The sequence below is a fragment of the Camelina sativa genome, chromosome 18, assembly GCF_030686135.1.
Source record: "Camelina sativa cultivar CO46 ecotype springtype chromosome 18, ASM3068613v1".
NCBI classification, from domain to species: Eukaryota; Viridiplantae; Streptophyta; class Magnoliopsida; order Brassicales; family Brassicaceae; genus Camelina; species Camelina sativa.
This window is the reverse complement of record NC_141897.1, coordinates 2,452,408-2,472,336: the sequence shown is the minus strand read 5'-3', so window position 1 is coordinate 2,472,336 and position 19,929 is coordinate 2,452,408. Positions and strand designations below refer to the sequence as shown.

Below are 19,929 nucleotides of genomic sequence, written 5' to 3'. Positions count from 1 at the left end.
GATATTTTTGAAAAAAAAACTAAAATATGGTATTTTTGGAAAAAAAACTTTTTGGAAAGAAATTCTCTTACGGTTTTTTTTTCGAGGCCTACGCATGGTACACGTGTCACTACAGCCGATCCGACCGCAATACTGTGTTCTCCGTTTTGTCCTAACGAAACCTGAAAATGGGTGGTGTGGTGGTGGACTTCTCAGTTTACTGCTCGGTTTACAAATCCGGTACAGTTCGACTGACCCAGGAATATCATATAACCAAACCAAGTCGACAAACGAGGTTTCTTCTGGTTTAACTTGAAAAGGTGGTATGTACTCAAAAAAAAAAAAAAAAAAAAAAAATTAAGAGACATACAGAACAAAAAAGAGAAAGCATAAGCCTGATATAGAGAGACTAAAAACTTGTTTCTCTTTTCAATTCAACGAGATTGATCAAAGTCTTTAATTATAATTTCACCAGATTTCAAATACCAAACCCTTAGGAAAAGGACCAAAATGCCAATTTATTCCTTTGGAACTGAAGCATAAAAAAACTGGAGTATGATTAAATTTTTAGGTACCAGTGAAACAAAATTTATCTGGAATAAAATGGAAGAGATTGGCTTTCATCGTAATCAATCACACTGTTTCTTCTTCTTATCTCTCAGTTGCAGAAATTGAGTTTCTTCATTACTTTGGCATATGCTGGTGGTACTAATCCAGGCTGTCTCAATCTACGCTTTGATTTCTTTGACTGCATCAATTAACAAACAAATTCATTATTTTCAACATTTATCAACCTGACACAGGAATGGTGAAACCCTGAAGAGATCAAACAACTGAGATGTTATTGTAAATACAGCTTAAGCCTACCATTTATCTATCTAGCTAAACTAGGAAGCAAAGGAAGACACAGAGTTAAAAGTACTTCAATCACAATTTCACTATTACTATCACCAGAAATCAGCTGTTAGTAGTTTCTGATCAGTTAGAATCCTAGTTCCTATCGTACTCTTCTTCCAGAGGCGTTTGCCAAAGAATGAATAGAACCAGAGATTTAAATTATGGAATGAGGAATCAGATGTTGTTACCTTCAAGTGTGCGTTGTGGCGCTTTCCTTCTTTCCAGCGACGAATGGTACCATCATTTAGTGGTTTAAACCTGTCTTTGAATGACCTGAGATATAGATTCAGAAAAAAAAAAAAAAAAACTTTTTGAGAGAAATGCACAAATTATTACTTAAAAGATATGTTGATAATGTTGGAATCAGAACGTACGAATAAAACTTTATCTTGACTTTCTTGACTTTTGATGTGATTGGAGTCCTAGGTCTCCACTTCTTCTTCCATTTTGCCATTTTTTCCTTGGAAGTGATAGTCCGTACTTGAACAAACTGAAATGCAGAGAGAATCAACGTAAATAAGATAAGCCATGATATAAAAATTGATTTTGCAAACTAGAATGAAGCATAGATTGTTTTGTTGAGTGGCTATATAAGATTATGCAACACCTATAAAGCTGAAACTAGTCCAGCATATCTACAGTTTGTCTAAACATGAGTGTACATAAGAGTCTGAGTAATACTAAACTTACATTGTTGGTTGGTAGTGAAGATATTCAAAACACCCATTTTTATTGATTGGCTTAATGAAAATGGCATCAAAATGCAAGACTCTAGGAACAAACAATCGCTTTCCTATTTCAGATAACCCACAATTCTTCTTTCAAATGATCAAACAAGAGACACAAAATTCAAGAACCGTACATAATAAATTGGAATGTTCCGATTACAAACAACAGATGTGTGACATTGAGTAAGCTTACACTTGCAAGGTAGTGCAATTATCCAAACATTTAAAACAACATGATATCGAAGTGTAAAAAGCTACTTAACATTCTATGAATGAACAAATCTCTTTCCCTAGATTCAACCCATGATCAGAGCCAGGAAGATTCTGTTTCAAGAACTTTCACAGAACAGATCGAGAGTTTAGATTCTACAGAAGCAGCTAAAACTATGTACAATTTCAAACTATCTAGCTGGTCAGATCTTGCGCTCTCTCGAATTTTATCAAATCAGCACTTTGCAGCGTAATCCTAACCTAACCAGTTCCCTTGAAAACTCTCGTTTCGTTTCTAGCGAATCAAACAGATCATTTTCCTCCTCCAAATTTTCTCAATCAGCAAAGATATAAAGTACTCGAAGATAAAACCCTAACCTAATCCAAAAGACTTCACTTTCTCACCTTAACTCACTAATCTCGCGAAATCAACAAAGGGCCACAAAACGTAATGAGAATTGCGGAAACGTACGTGATGAGGAACAAAGGTAGAGCCCATGGAGCTAATGTTCAACGGAGGAGAGACTCCGGCGGCGGGAAGGAAGCTCCATTTGGTCGTATTGGCGAAACCTAGGGTTGTTAAGTGGCGACTCGGAGAAGGAGAAGGGTGAATCAGACGGTGAGGAGCAGTGGCAAAAGAGAGATTCCGATTAGATTGGAGAGACATGGAACGTAGCTTTGTGCAAAACCTCTGCATTGTCGTCTCCAAGGGGAATGACAAATTTTCTGATAAAATCTCTCTATTGCAAAGTGAACGAAAGCTTTGGGGTTTTCGTGAAATGGTTTAGAGTGTTTGGGTGCTAGGATAACTCTATTCTCTTTACATTTTATAATTATCCCATTTTTTATCTTGTCTCAATAAGAAGAACTTGTGTTTAGGCTAAATTAGCTACACATATTACGCCACATTACAATATATAAAAATATAGTATATTTAAAGGTGTTTTTTCTTTTACATAAAAAAAAAAAAAAAACAAAATTTGTATAGCTTATTTTGATTAGATTTATTTTGAATGAAAATGAGCCAAAGATGAAACTATTTATAGTGTTCTTTCCATATCTAATATATGTCGGTTTATGCTTCCCCATGTAATTGGGTTTTGCCTTTGACTATATATATGTAATGTTCCATTGAATCATTAAGATAAAGACAAGAGAAAACTTTCTTCGAGTTTCTCTAGTTTACAACATGTTATCAGCACAATAGTCCTAAAAGTCCAACTGAGAAAAAGTTCCTAAAAACCCAAAAAAACCCTAAACCGCCGCTGCACAAAAGGTCCTTGTTCGTCCAACCTCGGCAATCAACTTCCATCCGTGTTCGTGGTCAGCTACTGCTCGGCGATCGGTTCCTGTCCGAGAATCTATCCGTGTTCGTGATCAATTCCTATCCGAGGCTAGTTCCTGTTCGGAGATATGTTCCTGTTCGAGAAGCAACCTGTGTTCGTGATCGGTTCTTCCTCTTACCTAGGTCGAGGTTCGTGATCAAGTTAAAAGTAAAACTGAGGTCTTTAACTCCCGGTTCAATTCCAGTCAACCCCAAATCGGTGGAAGGTAAACAATAATCAAACCCCCGTAGAACCTATGAAATCGAACCTGATCTCTTAAATCTAATGGAACCCTAAAATATACAAGTAAACAATCAACAAACAAAACCCTAAGCTTTAGACCCTAAAACCCTAAAAACTTTAAAACTTTAAAATCGGTTGTTATGAGGTTTAGGGCTGCTTAGATTGTTTGAGAATTAAACCGATTATGCAATGTTTAAATCTGATTGTTATTGTTGATTGATTGCTTGAGTTCAATTGCATGAGAACCTTAGAACTAAAACCTAAATTCGAAATTCATAAAAGAGAATATTAAACTGATTGTTCTAGGTTGTTAGAATCCGATTTTGGTGTTTGTTTGCTTAAAATCAAACCCTAAATCTAAGAACTTAAAATCGGAATTGATTATATGTTTTGCATGAAAGATCAAAACAAAATTAGGATAAAAATCCAAATTAATTCTAGACATTATCCTAAAATCCTAGAAAATATTTCCTAAAACTTTGTCCTAATCCTAATTTAAGAAAAGAGAAATTTTATAGGAAAAGGAAAACCTTAGTAAAAGGAAAAACTTAATAAAAGGAAATTATTGCATGCTAGATCTTATGTTTATTTAGGACTGTTCTCATGCATAATATAGGCCACAAAATTATGTAATAAAACAAGACATTATCTACTAAAATAATTGGCATGTTTCGGTTTTAAATACCGCATGTCCCAAACGAAAATAAATCCATGGTTCGGTCTTAAATACCGCATGGCCTAGACTAAAACAATTGGCATGGTTCGGTCTTAAATAATGCATGGCCTAAGACTAAAATAATTGCATGGTTCGGTCTCAAATACTGCATGACAATAATCGGGTGCATGTTTTATAATGGGCATTGGATACTAAGATTAACCTGAAATCAAAGGACTTATGTGAGTGCATTGAGAATGATAATAATTGCACTGAGAAAAATAGATATAAGGCGATCTTGAATATATGCCATGATCTTGCTGAGAGTCTCAAGAACCAATACCTTACAATAGAGAATCCTCTTGAGCTTTGGACAGAGTTTAAAAACAGATATGGACACCAAAAGACAATGCTCCTACCAAAGGCTCAATTTGATTGGAAAAACTTAAGGATCCAGGATTCTAAAACCGTGGATGAGTATAACTCAGAGCTATTTAAGATAGTCCCAATCCTTAAGTTATGTGGTAAGGAGGTTACTGAGGAAGACTTGCTAGAAAAGACATTCTCAACCTTTCACACCAATAACATACTGCTTCAGCAACAATATCGTGAAAAGGGTTTCAAAACTTATGCAAATCTCATCTCTTGTTTGCTGCTTGCTGAGCAAAACAATGAGTTGTTGCTAATGGACAGTGAAATGAGACCTCCTGGTTCTGCCCCATTACCGGAAGCCCACAAAGTCGATTTGATATCAGCAAGAAAAATCCTAAAGACCTTAAAGTGCCAAAAGAGACTAAAGAGTCTAACTATGTCCATAGGGACAAGTGTGGGCGTGGCCATGGGAGAAGTGGACGTGGTGGTCCTGGTCGTGGGACCTATCAAGGACACAATTTTGGTGGTCAAGGCCGTGGAAACCGATTCGGCTTCGGCCGTGGTCGGGGTAGAGGCCGCGGGCAATTTAAACCGCAACATAAGACCAAGTCCACTTGCCATAGATGTGGTATGGAAAATCATTGGGTAAAGACATGCAGAACTCCTAAGCACCTTGTTGATCTCTATTAAGAGAGTTTGAAAAAGAATCCGGAAACTAATCTGGTTCATCTCGATGGTTAAAAAGATTTCAACCATGAGAATGATGACCAATTGAATTATAAGACTTCAGATTGTCTAGGAGAGAATAATTAAATTTAAAATTGTCTTGCTTTAATTTCTATGTTTTATGCTTTGAATTTTATTGAATTATGATTTTGGTTTAAATTCAATTATATTATTACCTTTAAATATGCATTTGTTATGCTTTTATGGCTAAAACATAATTCTTGTCCATATTGAGAAATGGCTGAGGACAAGAATATGATTGTGGTGGATAGTGGATCAAGCCACACAATTTTGAATGATAAGAGATATTTTGCATAATCTCATTTTGAAAAATGCCAATATTAGCACAATAGCGGGTATAACAAGTTTTATTGAAGGCTACGGCGAGGCACACATCTTGAACTAAGTGATGCCTTATATTCACGCAGCTCAAAAGGAGCTTATTGAGTTTAAAAGACATTCGTTTGAATGGTTTACATGTTGAAACTAAGGGTGAAGGAAACCAAGAGTTCCTATACATTATTGAAACCACCCAAGGATCTAAGAAAATCCTAAGAGACTATACCCGCATTATTTACTGGTTTTTACCATGCTAAGATTAATATGATAGAGGCTAATTTGGCAATGAACAAGATGTTCAATGAACAATTCACTTTATGGCATGACCGGCTTGGCCATCCGGGTTCTAACATGATGCGTATGCTGATATTAAATTCAAATGGGCACACTCTTAAAGAGAGACGAATTATCCCTAAAAATGTCACGTGTGTGGCATGTACACAAGGGAAACTCATTATAAGGTCATCACCAGGAAAAGTAATTAAAGAGATTTTCTATTTAAGACTATACGTCTAGATAATGCTGGTGATTTTATATCCCAAGCATTTAATGAATGTTGTATGTGCATGGGGGGAAGTGTGGAACACCCTGTGGCACATGGTGTGGCACATGTCCATACACAAAATAGATTAGATGAATCCTTCTTTAAACGGATCCAATTGATTGCTCGACCATTACTCCTAAGGTCGAAGCTTTCTGTGTCGGCTTGGGGACACGCAGTAATACATGCAACAGAGTTTATACGCATCAGGCCATCTAGTGAGAATAAATATTTGCCATCCTAATTACTAACGGGTCATGAGCCAGACATATTCCATCTAAAGATATTCGGGTGTGTCGTATATGTACCGATTGCACCATCACAGAGAATAAAGATGGGACCTCAGAGGAGGATGGGAATATATGTTGGATATGATTCTCCCACCATTAATAAGTATCTTGAGCCAACTACGGGTGATTTATTTAAGGCCAGATACGCGGATTGTCAGTTTGCTGAATCCGAATTTCCTATGTTAGGTGGAGAGAAAGACAAAAAGAAATAACATGGAATCAAACATCCTTAAATTGGCAAGATCCTCGGACTCTAGCCTGTGATGCAGAGGTCCAGAAAATTATATATTTCCAAAAGCTAGCTAATCAATTGCCAGATTCCTTTGCTGACCCAAAGAGACTAACTAAATCGTACATACCAGCTTGTAATGCACCCGTACGTATTGATGTTTCGAAAGTAACACAATAAGCAAGTTGCTGCAACGTCTAAGACCCGTTTGAAACGTGGTAGACCAATAGGTTCCAAAGATAAGAACCCTCAGAAATCTAAGAAAGGTGCAAATGAAACCGAGGTTAAAGAGATAACAGACATGGCCGCGGCAAATCCTAAGGTACCAAATGAGGTTTGGGACGCTGAACCTCAAGGTCCTAAGGTATTGATAATAATGAGATCTCAATCAGTTATATCATGTCTGGAATACAATGGAACAGAAAAGATGTCGACATCGATGAAATATTTGCATACAAGGTAGCACTTGAAATAAATGAGGATCATGAACCCACGTCTATTTTAGAGTGCACTCAAAGACCAGAATGGTTAAAATGGAAAGAAGCTATCGACGTGGAATTAAGTTCATTAAAGAAAAGGAATGTGTGTGGTCCGATCTTAAGGACACCATTCAATATAAAGCCAGTTGGACATAAATGGATCTTTGTAAGAAAGAGAAATGAGAATAATGAAATCGTGAGATATAAGGCACGGTTTGTAGCACAAGGATTCTCTCAAAGACCAGGAATAGATTATTAGGAGACATACTCCCCTATGATTGATGCAACGACTTTTAGATTTCTAATAAGTCTGGTTATAAGAGAAAAACTGGATTTGCGGTTAATGGATATTGTAACCGCATACTTATATGGTCCACTAGATAATGAGATTTATATGAGATTACCAGAGGGTATAAAGCTCAAAGATAAGAGCAGTTCTCGAGAACAATATTGCATAAGGCAAAACAAATCCCTTTATGGACTGAAACAAAGTGGGCGTATGTGGTTCAATAGACTAAGTGAGTACCTACCCAAAGAGGGCTATAAGAATGATCCCATCAGTCCATGTATATTTATAAAGAAGTTTGCAAACAAAGGGTTTGTCATAATAGCAATATATGTGGATGATTTGAATATCCTAGGAACCTCTGGAGAAATCGCCCAAACAGTCGAATATCTAAAGAAAGAATTCGAGATGAAAGACCTAGGCAAGAATGATAACTCTCTAATTTACATGTTTTAGCATCCTTTTTTGTCCATATTTTGCATTGTTCATACCCTTAACTTAGTATTTTTAGGTCATTAACTGTAGGAATTCACTTTTAGGCCCTTTAGGGTGTTGCATTTTTGCATTTGCATATTTTGGATGAAAACAGGTGCTTAAGAGCCTCAAATGGGAAAAAAACAAGGACAAACCCGAGCAGGTACCCGAAGGAGCCATCGAACTTGAAGAAAAAGTCTGAACCCCAACACGATCGAGGAGGATCCAAGAGCATGAAGAACAACCCGAGGATCTACCCAAGGACGAACTCGACCACATCCTCGTGTACCACATCGTGTAGCCCCTCGGGCAGGACTGGGAAGCTAGGTCATAGGGGTTTCCATATATAAACCCCTCCTTCTTTTCCTCGCAAAGGAGCACGCCGCAGACCCTAAAACCAGAGAGCGAGAGCTTCTGTGAGAGAACTGAGCGACTCAAACACTTTTCCCTTTTTATTTTATTTTATTTCATAACTTTTAATCATTTTCTTTAGATTTCTTTCTTGTACTCTTATCCCTCTACTTTATCATTTAATATAATGCAATTTTCCTTCATATTTGTTGTTTTGTTTCTTGCTATGATTTCCGAGTAGTGAAGTAAAGTTTCTAGGTATGGGATAGATGATTTTATGTTCTTGATCGGTTAGGATGTCTTAGTTAATTGAATATGTTTAATACATTTCTTTCTAGATTGGTGTTCTTAATGCTGTCAACAAACCGAGAGGGTGAGATTAGATCTAAGGTGTTTTACCACCAAGAGGTGTAGATGAGATGCTTGAATCAACCAATGCTAGAGGTTTACTCACTTAGCCTAAGAGATTAGATGAGTAAGGGGTTTACTGACAATAATGAATCGGATCTTAATGCCTGCTTGGTCATGTTTCTCCAACGAGAGTTGGGTAGGGGAGTGATCAAAGTTGATTGTTTTTATCATGAGAGTGTTTTAACAAGATTTTAGAGATTCATTGCCTAGGAAATATTTGCTTGAGGCATGTAAGGCATCTATACTCGTTAGGAACACTTAGGATTCAATTACCCCATCCTTAGAAGCTTTCGTATTTTAATTGCTTGCATTTTCATTCATCACTCGATCTCTTACCCGATCAGGTACACGATACCCTGCATCGAGTAACCCCTCGAGTTGTTCATATTTCATTTGCTTACTCGATCACCCCCACCCGATCCTGTACTCGAATGCTTGCATCGAGTGCTTAGGTCGTGTGGTTCTTTGTTTATACTCTTTTCTTTTATTATTTTAGGATTGTTAGATAAAACCCATAATTGCTTGGCTTGACTTGCATTGTTCTGATTGCATCCTTCCTGCTAGCATAAACAACCATTTGGATTGATAACCCTTTGTACTACAATAAGGAATTGACATCCTGGGTGAAAAACCTACTATCAAAGATAAAATTCTGTTTGGGATTGCAGCTTGAGTACATAAATGATGGAATCCTTGTGCATCAAATGGCATATACAGAAAAGGTACTCAAGAGATTTAATATGGATCAAGCTCACCCATTGCCTAGCCCAATGGTTGTGAGGAGCCTTGATTTGGATAAATATCCATTTGGTCCAAAGAAGGCCGATGAAGAAATTCTCGGACCAGAAGTGTCATACCTCAGTGCAATAGGAGCGTTAATGTTCTTGGCTAGTCACACTAGACCATACATATGTTTTGCCGTGAACCTCCTAACAAGATTTAGCTCTTGTCCAACTCAAAGGCACTGGAACGGTATCAAACATGTGTTGCGTTACCTACAAGGAACGCTTGATTTGGGTTTATATTATACTAACTATAACAAAGAAGGTTTAGTTGGTTTTGCTGATGCAGGTTATCGACGTCAAACCGGCTATGTCTTTACACACGGTGGTACAACTATTTCATGGCGTTCTATGAAGCAAACCATTGCAGCCACTTCTTCTAATCATGCTGAAATCCTAGCAATGCATGAAGCCAGCCGTGAGTGTGTATGGTTGAGGTCAATGACTCAACATATCAGGACAGATTGTGGCATGGCCGACGATAAGGAAGCTACAGTTATCTACGAAGACAATACGGCCTGCATCGCACAACTTAAGGAAGGATACATCAAGGGAGATCGGACAAAGCATATTCTGCCCAAGTTCTTCTTCACACATGAACTACAAAAAGCCGGAGAAGTTCAAGTGGTACAAGTTCAGTCTAGCGACAATTCAGCCGATCTCTTCACCAAATCTTTACCGACGTCAACATTCAAGATGCTCACACACCAGATTGGAATGCGGAGACTTAAGGACTTCTAGAGATGCTTGGAACAGGGGGAGTAATGCGTGTTGTACTCTTTTTCCTTCACCATGATTTTGTCCCAATGGGTTTTCCTGGTAAGATTTTAATGAGGCAGCACCCCCAAGCGCATTACAGAGATCCTACTTAGCATTTGCACGGTTATGTCATTCAAGGGGGAGTGTTGTAAAACACTTGTTGGTGGATATCCATAACCGGCCCATACACGGCCCATACTCGGTCCATACTGCTTAGTCTATGTCGGTTTATGTTTCCTAATGTAATTGGGCTTTGCCCTTAACTATATATGTAATGTTCCATTGAATCAATAAGAAAAAGACAAGAAAAAACCTTTTTCGAGTTTCTGTAGTTTACAACAATTGTGTCATTTTTAAAGGAGAACTCTTTTTTGGTGGAAGATGATTTGATCTAAATGGGAAGTTCAATAACCACAGGTCCACATAACATGTGAAAATGAAAATAGAGCGTGTTTGCTAAATCGCACACGAAAATGAACACTTCAATATGAATAGATGCGATTTTTGGAGAAAACTTCTAAAAAGAGACTTTTTGGATCAATCAATATTTTTCAGGTTTTACAGTGAATCGGAAATTTGTTTTAGGAACTCAAAAGAATTAAAAAGTTGTTAATAACTTAACTTTACAATCCTAACAAATAAAGATTCTTAAAATTACCCAACAAAATATATTTACATCTACATTAGGTGATCAAACAAAATCGAACAACGGTAAAAAAAAGGTAAATTTAAAGTTGGGCCACGGTAAATATATAGATTTGGGCCTTAACACATGAGTTTATAATATATATATTTTTTGTTTTTCAAACCCTAAAAAGAAGAAAATCGTCTAGTTGAAATCGCGCCGTTTGGATCTGTTTTTTACCAAACCAGCCATCGGAAAAACCTAAAAGACAGATCTGTCGAGATAAGCCAAAGCTTCATTAATTCGTGTTATTAAGGAAGAAGAAGAAGAAGAACAACACCAAATTCAATCTTGGCCTTACTTTTTTTGTCTCAATGAAAAATCTTTAATTCCCCCCCAAGAAAGAATGACGAGCAGCTCGTCATCAAAGAAACAGGCTCAGGATCAGCCTGAGACTAGCGAACCCACTCTCAAGTCTCTCAAAACCAAGATGACTAAATCCGACGAAAAGGTTCGTTTTTTTTTCTTCTTTATTCATTCGAATTCAACATGAACCCAGTAGATAAATTTCACTTATTTTGTTTCTGTAAGCTCTTCAATTTTTGAAATTTTGTTAAGCTTTGGACTATTTCAAAAATCTCAACTTTTTTGGTTTTGGTTTGAGCAGCAGAAGAAGCTTAAAGACATTGAAATAAGCGTTCCAATTGTGTATGGTAACGTTGCATTTTGGCTTGGCAAGAAGGCTAGCGAGTAAGTGCCTCTCACAATTTAACAATTCCAATTTTTTTGTAATTTAACTGTTTTGGGTCAATAGATTACCACTAGGAGTTTAGTTCTTTTGGAATAGTGGCGCAAAGTTTGAATTTTGGTAAGGAAAGTTAAAAAAGTTCCTATTTTTACAATACAGTTAAAAAACTGAGAGATGTTTACATAAATTTACGTCTTTTGAATAGTGAAAAAAGGTTCTTATAAGAATACTTGAAAAGGTTATATTTTGACAAAACCCTTTTAAAGGAAAAGTGTTTGTCTTCATAAGGTTTCAGTTGAAGCTGTACCCTTTTTTAAAATGTTTCTGCAGGTATCAGTCTCACAAATGGGCTGTATATGTCCGTGGAACAACAAATGAAGATATCAGTGTTGTAGTAAAGAAAGTGGTTTTTCAGCTTCATTCTAGTTTCAACAACCCGACGAGAGTTATCGAGGAGCCTCCGTTCGAGGTATCGGAATCTGGTTGGGGAGAATTCGAGATTGCAATGACGTTGCATTTCCACAGCGATGTCTGCGACAAGCCATTGAGTTTGTAAGTCCTCATTAAATAGCATACTCTTTTAGTAAGTAGCAAAATGCAAGTTACTTATGAGAGTTATGGTTTGTCTTTTTTGGGGTACTCAACACAACAGATATCATCATTTAAAGTTATACCCGGAAGATGAATCAGGTCCTTTGACAATGAAGAAGCCTGTGGTTGTGGAATCTTATGACGAGATTGTGTTTCCTGATCCTTCAGAAAGTTTTCTAGCTAGGGTTCAGAATCATCTGGCTTTGACATTTCCTAGATTACCCTCTGGTTACAACTTGCCTGCTCCTAGTATGATCTTCTCTTATCTAAAGCTTCTTTGCATTCTTTTAGTTATAGTTGAATACATTGCCTTTAAAATGTCTTCTCACACAAGACATTCTGTGCTTAGTGCAAGTTGATGATACCGGGAAAAAGAAGAGAGGTGATACGAAAGATCATAGTTTGGGACAATGGTTCACGAGTTTCTCTGAAGCGGATGAGTTATTACAGCTCGCGGCTGCTCGTCAACAGGTAAACACATGAAAACATTTTACTGCATTATCTTAATTTTGATAAAGAGTTTTAGACATTTTGTTCGGTGTATGATGTGTTGATGATTTTGAATCTGTTCTTTGGTGGAATAGGTTCAAGCACATATTGCGAAACTGAGGCGACAAATAAGTGTTCTGGAGGGACAGAATCAGACTATTAAAACAGGGTCAGACCTGTGAATCTGATTTTGTAGCCATTTTCCTTGGAGTGGGGAGGTTGGCTTGTTGTAACATAATTGTGTATTAGCGCAGATCTCCTGTTCCAGTTACATAAAATCTCTTTATTACTGAAAATTACCAATTGGGCTAAATTAAAATAATGAGAAATCTAGGGATGGGTAGGTAAAATCAACATTTTTTTTTTGTCAACATGCAAAATCAACATAAGACATCTATTACAAACCTCACCATATATTTCTAATAATTTGTTTTTTGGATGAGTTGTGAAGGAAGAACATTATATAAATATAAAATAAATTAAATTTGATGAGTTGATTAGTGGAGTTTTCGTCTCAGAACTCCCTAAAATATTTCTGACAATCTCAAAAATCCCTCTTTTTTGGTCTATTTTTTGTTTTTTTTTTAAAATCAAGAAATGAGTATTTTACATTATTCTCCAAAGAAAACTAAGATAATTACAAAGAATACCTGGGTAGTATCTACCCAACCAAAAGAAATCGGATCTAAGACCCGAAAAACTGAATCGGTATCTTTTAAAAAAAACTGTAAAATTTATGTTTAAAACCGCTCTCTCTCGTCTTTCTTCGGGAAACTCGAATCGATTTGGGTGAAACTGTAGAACTAGGGTTTTCTCGTTTTCTTTCAATCAACCAAAAATCGAGTAAGAAGATGGTGAAAACAAGGGGGGGTCATGTGAGGAGGAGTGAGCGTTTGAAAGAGAAGAAGATCTCACAAGGAGATGGTGGTTTGAAAGCAAAATTCGATTCGCCGGAAGTAGGTGTGTCGGGTTTGAGTCCGGCGACAGTAGGAGGAGAGAGAGCTTTGAGTACGGTGGCAGAAGAAAGTGAAAGTCGAGTTTCGGAGGAACCCAATCCGGTGGTCGGAAGAGAAAATGCGAACGAAGGAGAGAAAGCAAAATCCGGTACTCCGGAATCAAGTAATCAAGAAGAAGATGATGAAGAAGGAGGAGATAACGAGAGATCTACTTCTGTGGAATCAAGCGATGGAGAAGAAGAAGAAAACGATGAAGGAGAAGAAGGTGAAGAAGGAGAAGAAAAAGACGATGAAGGGGAAGAAGAAAACGATGAAGGAGAAGAATCGGAAGAAAAAGACGATGAAGGAGAAGAAGGAAACGATGAAAGGGAAGAAGAAAACGATGAAGTGGAAGAAGAAAACGATGAAGGAGAAGAAGGTGAAGATGGGGAAGAAAAGGACGATGAAGGGGAAGAAGAAAATGATGAAGGAGAAAAATCAGAAGAAAAAGACGATGAAGGAGAAGAAGAAGAAGAAGATAAGGAGGGAAGTTCGAACTCGGCAGGTAACTCGAGAAGGAGTACAAGCGAAAGTGAGAGGGAGCACGAGGAGCACAACGATGCAAGTGTAAGTACAACAAGTCTGTGTCATTCTTTCAGAATTGAATTGGAATTTGAAATCGATATAGTAGAACTGGTAGAACTGGTGCAACTAATGGGTGTAGAACTAGTAGAACTGGTACAACTAGGTGGTGTAGAACTAGTAGAACTGGTACAACTAGTTGTTGTATAACTGGTATAACTCATGTAAAACTGATATTGTTGCAGGAATCAGAGGAGGAAATAGAAGCAATGCAACCTTTAGGAATGCACTTTGAGCCTAGTCAGTACAACAAGAAAATCAAGCTATCGACAAGGTGTCATATTTTTGAAACTGTGGAAACGCTGGATAAATTAGAGCATCCACTGACTAGTTCTGAGAGGGATTGGTTTGAGAAACATCCACAATTCAAGCACATTTTCCACATGCCAAGGGAACCAAACCACAAGCTTATGGGAATGTGGTTGCTCTTACTTCGAACGGCAAAAATCGAAAAAAAGAAGGAAGCATGGTTTGTTGTGAATGGTGTTCCAATCCGGTATGGTCTGAGAGAACATGCGTTGATGTCTGGATTAGATTGTCGGTGCTATCCACTTGATTACAAGGAAGCCGGGGGTATCGAGTTTCGAAGGAAGTATTTTTTACGAAAAAAAAAAGATTACACTTCAAGATGTGAGGGGAAAGCTAATGGTAATGCAACCAGATCGTACTCGTGATAGGTTGAAGATGGCGGTTCTCTACTTTTTAGGAAGCATCATTGTAGGCTATACAAAAGACTCGGGGAAAGATGCTGCGGGTATCGATGATTTTGTTGTAAGAGCAGTGAATGATCTAGGTTTTTGTGTGTCTTTTCCTTGGGGGAGATTATCATTCGAGAACATGCTAGAAGAGATTTCCCATACAATGAGGCATTTTAATGGGGTCGTGCATAAAGAGAATGTGATATGGCCCGTTCCAGGTTTCTGTATTCCATTGGAGGTTAGTTAGTTTAAAATTTGAATTTTTCTCATTGTTGATATTTCTTATAAGTGAAGCTGATTTTTTTTTTTTTTTTTTTTTTGTGTTGTGTAGTTTATACTATTTGAGGCAGTTCCAATTTTGGCGAACACTTACATTGACCAAATTTCTGAGGCAGATGCAAGTTGTCCTAGGATGTGCAGGAAGAAATTTAAGAGTACCGGTCAGAAAGGTTTTTCTCTAAAGAATATAGGTGATACACTTGGTACAACAAAGGTTAGTCATCCTAACAATTGAAATTATTAATCATTTGAATAAATTGGTTTGTAATGTATCTAAAGTAGGTCGTTTACACAGGCAATTGCTAGTGTGATCCCTCATATTGATGAAGAAATTCCTCTTCTCGATTTAATCATGGAAGAAGCTGAGGAAGATGATACCCATGATGTCATAGTTGCCAGCTGGATGTGGCGCCTTCGTAGAGGACTACCTGTACTTTTGGAGGAGATGTACACAGCCGATGTGGCTACTCGTTCAGGACAAAATGATGCGAATGAGGAAATAGACGCCAATGAACAACCGAGAGAAGATACTATTGAGTTGGTGGATCTTCTAAGGACCATGAAGCAGGATATGAAAACTCAGTTCGATAACATTTCAGCGAAGATTGATGGTCTTGAAAAAAGGATCGAACCGTTGGAAATATATGTGAAAGAGCAAGAGAAATCAAAGGTAATACTTCGTAATACTATAGTAATACTTGGTAATACTATAGTAATACTTGGTAATACTAGAAGGTGTTAACAAAATTTGGTTTCATGTCAGTCGCATGTAGATGATGAGCAACCGAGTACTTCGCAAGAAGGAGGGAGAGGGACGAAGAGAAAAAGGTCTAAGAAGTAGTAAAACTATGTTATTTTCTATGTAAAACTTAATTATTTTCTTGGTTTTGTGATTGGTACTGGTATTACTAGTAAAACTATGTAAAACTACGTTATTTTCTTGGATTTGTCGTTCGTATTTTTGGTAAAACTATGTAAAACTAAACAAAACTAGAGAATTCATATAAGAAAAATATAGAACATGATTCAATTCAAGAAGGAGGCATAATCCTAGAAGTCACATAAAAGAGAGATAGAACATCATGATTCAACAAGAGAAGTCACATGAAAGATAAGAAATTGATTCAACAAGAGAATTCAAGGAAAAGATAAGAAACAGAAACTGATTAAACAAGTTTTAAACCAACGTAGAATAAGATCAACTCATATAATATCAATCGAAACACAACCTATCCAGGAGATCGACTCGAGTGGTAAGCAACGCCACCTCCTCCCTTAGTTTGGCAATCTCGTCAATCTTCTCCTTAAGCTGCATCTGCAAATTATAGATCTGAGTATGATGGGTTCAAATTCCTTCAATCTCTCCCAATGGTTATCAACATCCTTCCTTAAGGTTTGGGTTTCTTCTTCAATTGCATCAGCCCAATTTTTCCACCTGTGCAATCCATCATCCTGCAAAATATATCAACGAACAGACATCATACTCAGGTCTCTCAATTGTATTTGATTTAATTTAATTTACCTTATACTTAACGCAAGTAAACCATCTCTTTTTCTCTGTTTCTGTTGGAGAGATCTCATTGACGATTCGTTCGCCACATGGGCAAATTCGAGGCATGCCCAAATCACCATCGGCTATGGCTTGTCGCCACGCTTCTAACTTCCTCGCCCTCTTCTGATCAGCATAGTATGGGTCGGCCTCAAATTGTTCCATAGTTTGAGAAGGAGAGAAATAGATCTAGAATTCGACTTTGAAGATGAGAGAAGGAGAGAAGGTATACTTTAGGTTACGAAGAAAATGAATGAATGGATATGAGGAAGATAAATCTTCGGGGCTGTGATGTGTGGTGAAGAAAGAAAGAAAAAACGAAATTCTGGCCACGTGTAAAAGATGTGTGCGTTCACACTACGTGTTCACACACAGTTTTACCGATTAATGCAGTTGCACTAAACTTGCAAATAGTTGTACTTTAGAGGTTTCTCAGTTTAATTAGTTATACTAAACCTTAGCATTACTTTTTTTAGTTTTACAGTTGATTAAACTTAACTAACATATAATTACAAGCTTTTTGCAACTTTATAAGTTAAAACTTTTAATTCTATAACTTTTTCATGCTTACTTGGTAATTATTTACAAAGTGACATTAAAAGTGTTTCGAAACATTTGTTGAGATTCTTTCATAAATAATTTAAAATTAGTAGATTTTCGAAAATTATTCACCTATAGTAGAATAATTTAAAAACGAAGATTTTCAAAACACATGTATTATACAATATGTATTGGTTTTAGGTAGTACCAATTTTATTATTTTTACCAGTTTTATCTTAGTTGTGCCAGTTCTACTCTCTTATATACACATTTTGAAAGAAGAAAACACTAATAGACTTCAAATTAAGTTTCAAATTAAGTTTCAATCCAATTTTTACATTAAGTTTCAAACAAAACACAATTGATACATGAAGAGGTGAATCAAACATGAACATTATCTCCAAATAACAACCATTGGAGTCCTTGTCTCCGGCGCCTTTTATTTTGCGTTATAGGTCGAGTCTTTGGTCGTTTTTCCCCAGCAGATGTATACCTTTTTGTTTTCTTTCTTCCCCCTTTTATTTTCCGATTCGGAGGCATGATCTGCATATCGTGGACTTCATCTAGGACATCCCATCGAGACTTATCAGGTACTAAATAAATTGTTCTGCAATATGCAATTGCCCACAGCTCCGTCCAATAATACTTAGAACACAACTCATGTAACTTGATATCCTTACCTCCATATTTTTGGAATGTAATGAAAGACGCCAATGCGTGCACACAAGGATACTTTTGTATATCGAAAAACCTGCAACTGCAACTTCTCAATCGCAACTTCACCAAATAAGGCTTTCCGTCACTGTCAATGACATTGTATTCAAGTTCGAAACCATTTAGCTCTATCACCTTTAGTTTCTCAGCAGTTGCCCATAAATCATGTAAGTAGTTCTCCACTAAAGGCACCAATTTATTTGCGACTGATCCAGACACAGCATCTTTCCGATGTTCATTAAACCATTCAGAGAATTTTTTAAGTATTGCATCAAGCATGGGTATCAAGGAGTACCTCCTTGCATCTTTAAATACGCTGTTCAACGATTCAACACAGTTGCTTGTGTCTAGGTTGTATCTATCTCCTGGAAAAACACATCTTGCCCATCTTTCTTTCTGGGTAGATTCTTCAAGATACTTGGCAGCAGAAGGATATCTTGTCGTAAAAGAAGCGTAAGCAATGTTGAACTCAGCCACTGTGTAAAACCTACTACACTCCATGAATCTCCATGCAACAACGTCTTTGTTGACGTTACGAGCATAACCTTTCACATTTTGGGATAAATGCCATATACAAAAACCATGATGAGCTAGAGGATACACATTAGCTATGGCTGTAATGAGACTTGTATTTCTGTCAGTCATAAATACTATTTCAGAAGAATCCCCAACAACGGTTTTCAACATCTCCAAAAACCAATTCCAACTTGCATCATTCTCACCATCAAGAACACCAAACGCCAAGGGATAATGGTGACGGTTAGGATCTTGAGACGACGCAAAAACAAGAACACCCTTATATCCGTTCTTTAGAAAAGTTGCATCCATAGTTATAACTTTCCTCATGACTTTAAATCCTTCAATGCTAGCTCCCAAAGCTATGAACAAGTACATGAATTTATTATTCTCATTGCAATGCACATATGATCTTGTACCATGATTAACCTTCTCTAACATGTGCAGATAACATCGCAACATCTTGTAGCTTTCTTCTGGGCTACCTTTCAAATCAGTAACAGCTTGATTTTTCCCTCTCAACGCCGTGGAATATGATATATCAACACCTAATTTTGTCTTGACAAGATCCATGATAATTTTCGGAGGTGGAGTTTCCATTTGCCCTGGACAATCACCATGTAAAAGAGAAGCAACTAATTTTGGAGTGCCTTGTCTCTTACTGTTGCTTGAACTTTGACTAGCCCGAGAGCATGTATGCATCTTGTTGTGCCTTCTAATCGAGAAAATATATGTATCTCGAATCCTACCACCTCGTAAACCCCAGTTACATCCTTCTTTAGGACATTTGACCACATAACGCACCTTGTCCGACTTTACTATTTCAAAACTAAAACAGTTAGCGAATGAAGCTCTATCCACCACATCTTGCAATGCCTTCTTGTTTGGAAATTCTTGAAGTTTAGTCAGATCCAAACCGTCATCCCATGGTTCAATATACTTACACGGTTCTACAACAGGGCATGGCTCAGTATATTCATCACCTTCATCACGTGATTCAGCTTCACCCTCTTTATTAGAATCACCCTCTACAGCCTTTTCTTTGCCTACGTAGACAACAATGGCGTAAGGTCCGATTTCACCATCCTTCGCATGTTGGTTTTCAAAGTTCATACCGACAGAACTTTGGTCCACTATGGGCATTGTGCACACTGTGGGCGCTATGGGAACTTGCTCAGGCTGAGGCTCAGAAGGGATGACATTCACAAACAACATACATCTTCGCTTCTCATAATTAACAGAGTCTAGATAAACATTAACATCCTCATCATCATTAAGCTCACAATGCTCAACTGTTTCTACCAGTAGTGGCTTGTAGCTCAGCTGCAACTGAACGTTACTTTCAACAAACCCAATCTTCTTTTGTATCCTTGCTTTTAACATCAACAATGTTATATTCCTCTTGAACATTATACTATACATGCGTCCTTCAAATTTAAAATGTAGGCTGACGTTCTCGCATATTGTATCCTGCCAAACCAACCAATATAAAAAAATCATAATTAGTACTACTACTAGTTTTACTAG

General features: G+C 37.2%; 3 protein-coding genes and 2 pseudogenes across 3 annotated transcripts; 3 read left to right on the top strand and 2 right to left on the bottom strand.

The window, feature by feature from the left end:
- Positions 1 to 382: 382 nt before the first annotated feature.
- On the bottom strand, positions 383 to 2,666 carry LOC104760348 (uncharacterized). The gene is made up of 4 exons (XM_010483252.3): positions 2,287 to 2,666; positions 1,251 to 1,366; positions 1,065 to 1,149; positions 383 to 727 (listed from the first exon to the last, which is right to left on the bottom strand). Exons 1-4 carry the CDS (start codon positions 2,509 to 2,511, stop codon positions 638 to 640), a joined length of 516 nt encoding a protein of 171 aa, XP_010481554.1. The 5' UTR covers positions 2,512 to 2,666; the 3' UTR covers positions 383 to 637.
- A 1,541-nt stretch (positions 2,667 to 4,207) lies between these two features.
- LOC147921402 (uncharacterized) lies at positions 4,208 to 5,150 on the top strand (annotated as a pseudogene).
- A 5,724-nt stretch (positions 5,151 to 10,874) lies between these two features.
- Positions 10,875 to 12,879, top strand: LOC104760347 (transcription initiation factor TFIID subunit 14b). The gene is made up of 6 exons (XM_010483250.3): positions 10,875 to 11,212; positions 11,369 to 11,451; positions 11,780 to 12,001; positions 12,102 to 12,289; positions 12,390 to 12,511; positions 12,625 to 12,879. Exons 1-6 carry the CDS (start codon positions 11,108 to 11,110, stop codon positions 12,709 to 12,711), a joined length of 807 nt encoding a protein of 268 aa, XP_010481552.2. The 5' UTR covers positions 10,875 to 11,107; the 3' UTR covers positions 12,712 to 12,879.
- Positions 12,880 to 13,380: 501 nt separating this feature from the next.
- LOC147921401 (uncharacterized protein At3g43530-like) lies at positions 13,381 to 15,318 on the top strand (annotated as a pseudogene).
- Positions 15,319 to 17,553: 2,235 nt separating this feature from the next.
- Positions 17,554 to 19,617, bottom strand: LOC104763083 (uncharacterized). The gene has a single exon (XM_010486497.3). It carries the CDS (start codon positions 19,615 to 19,617, stop codon positions 17,554 to 17,556), a length of 2,064 nt encoding a protein of 687 aa, XP_010484799.2.
- Positions 19,618 to 19,929: the final 312 nt, after the last annotated feature.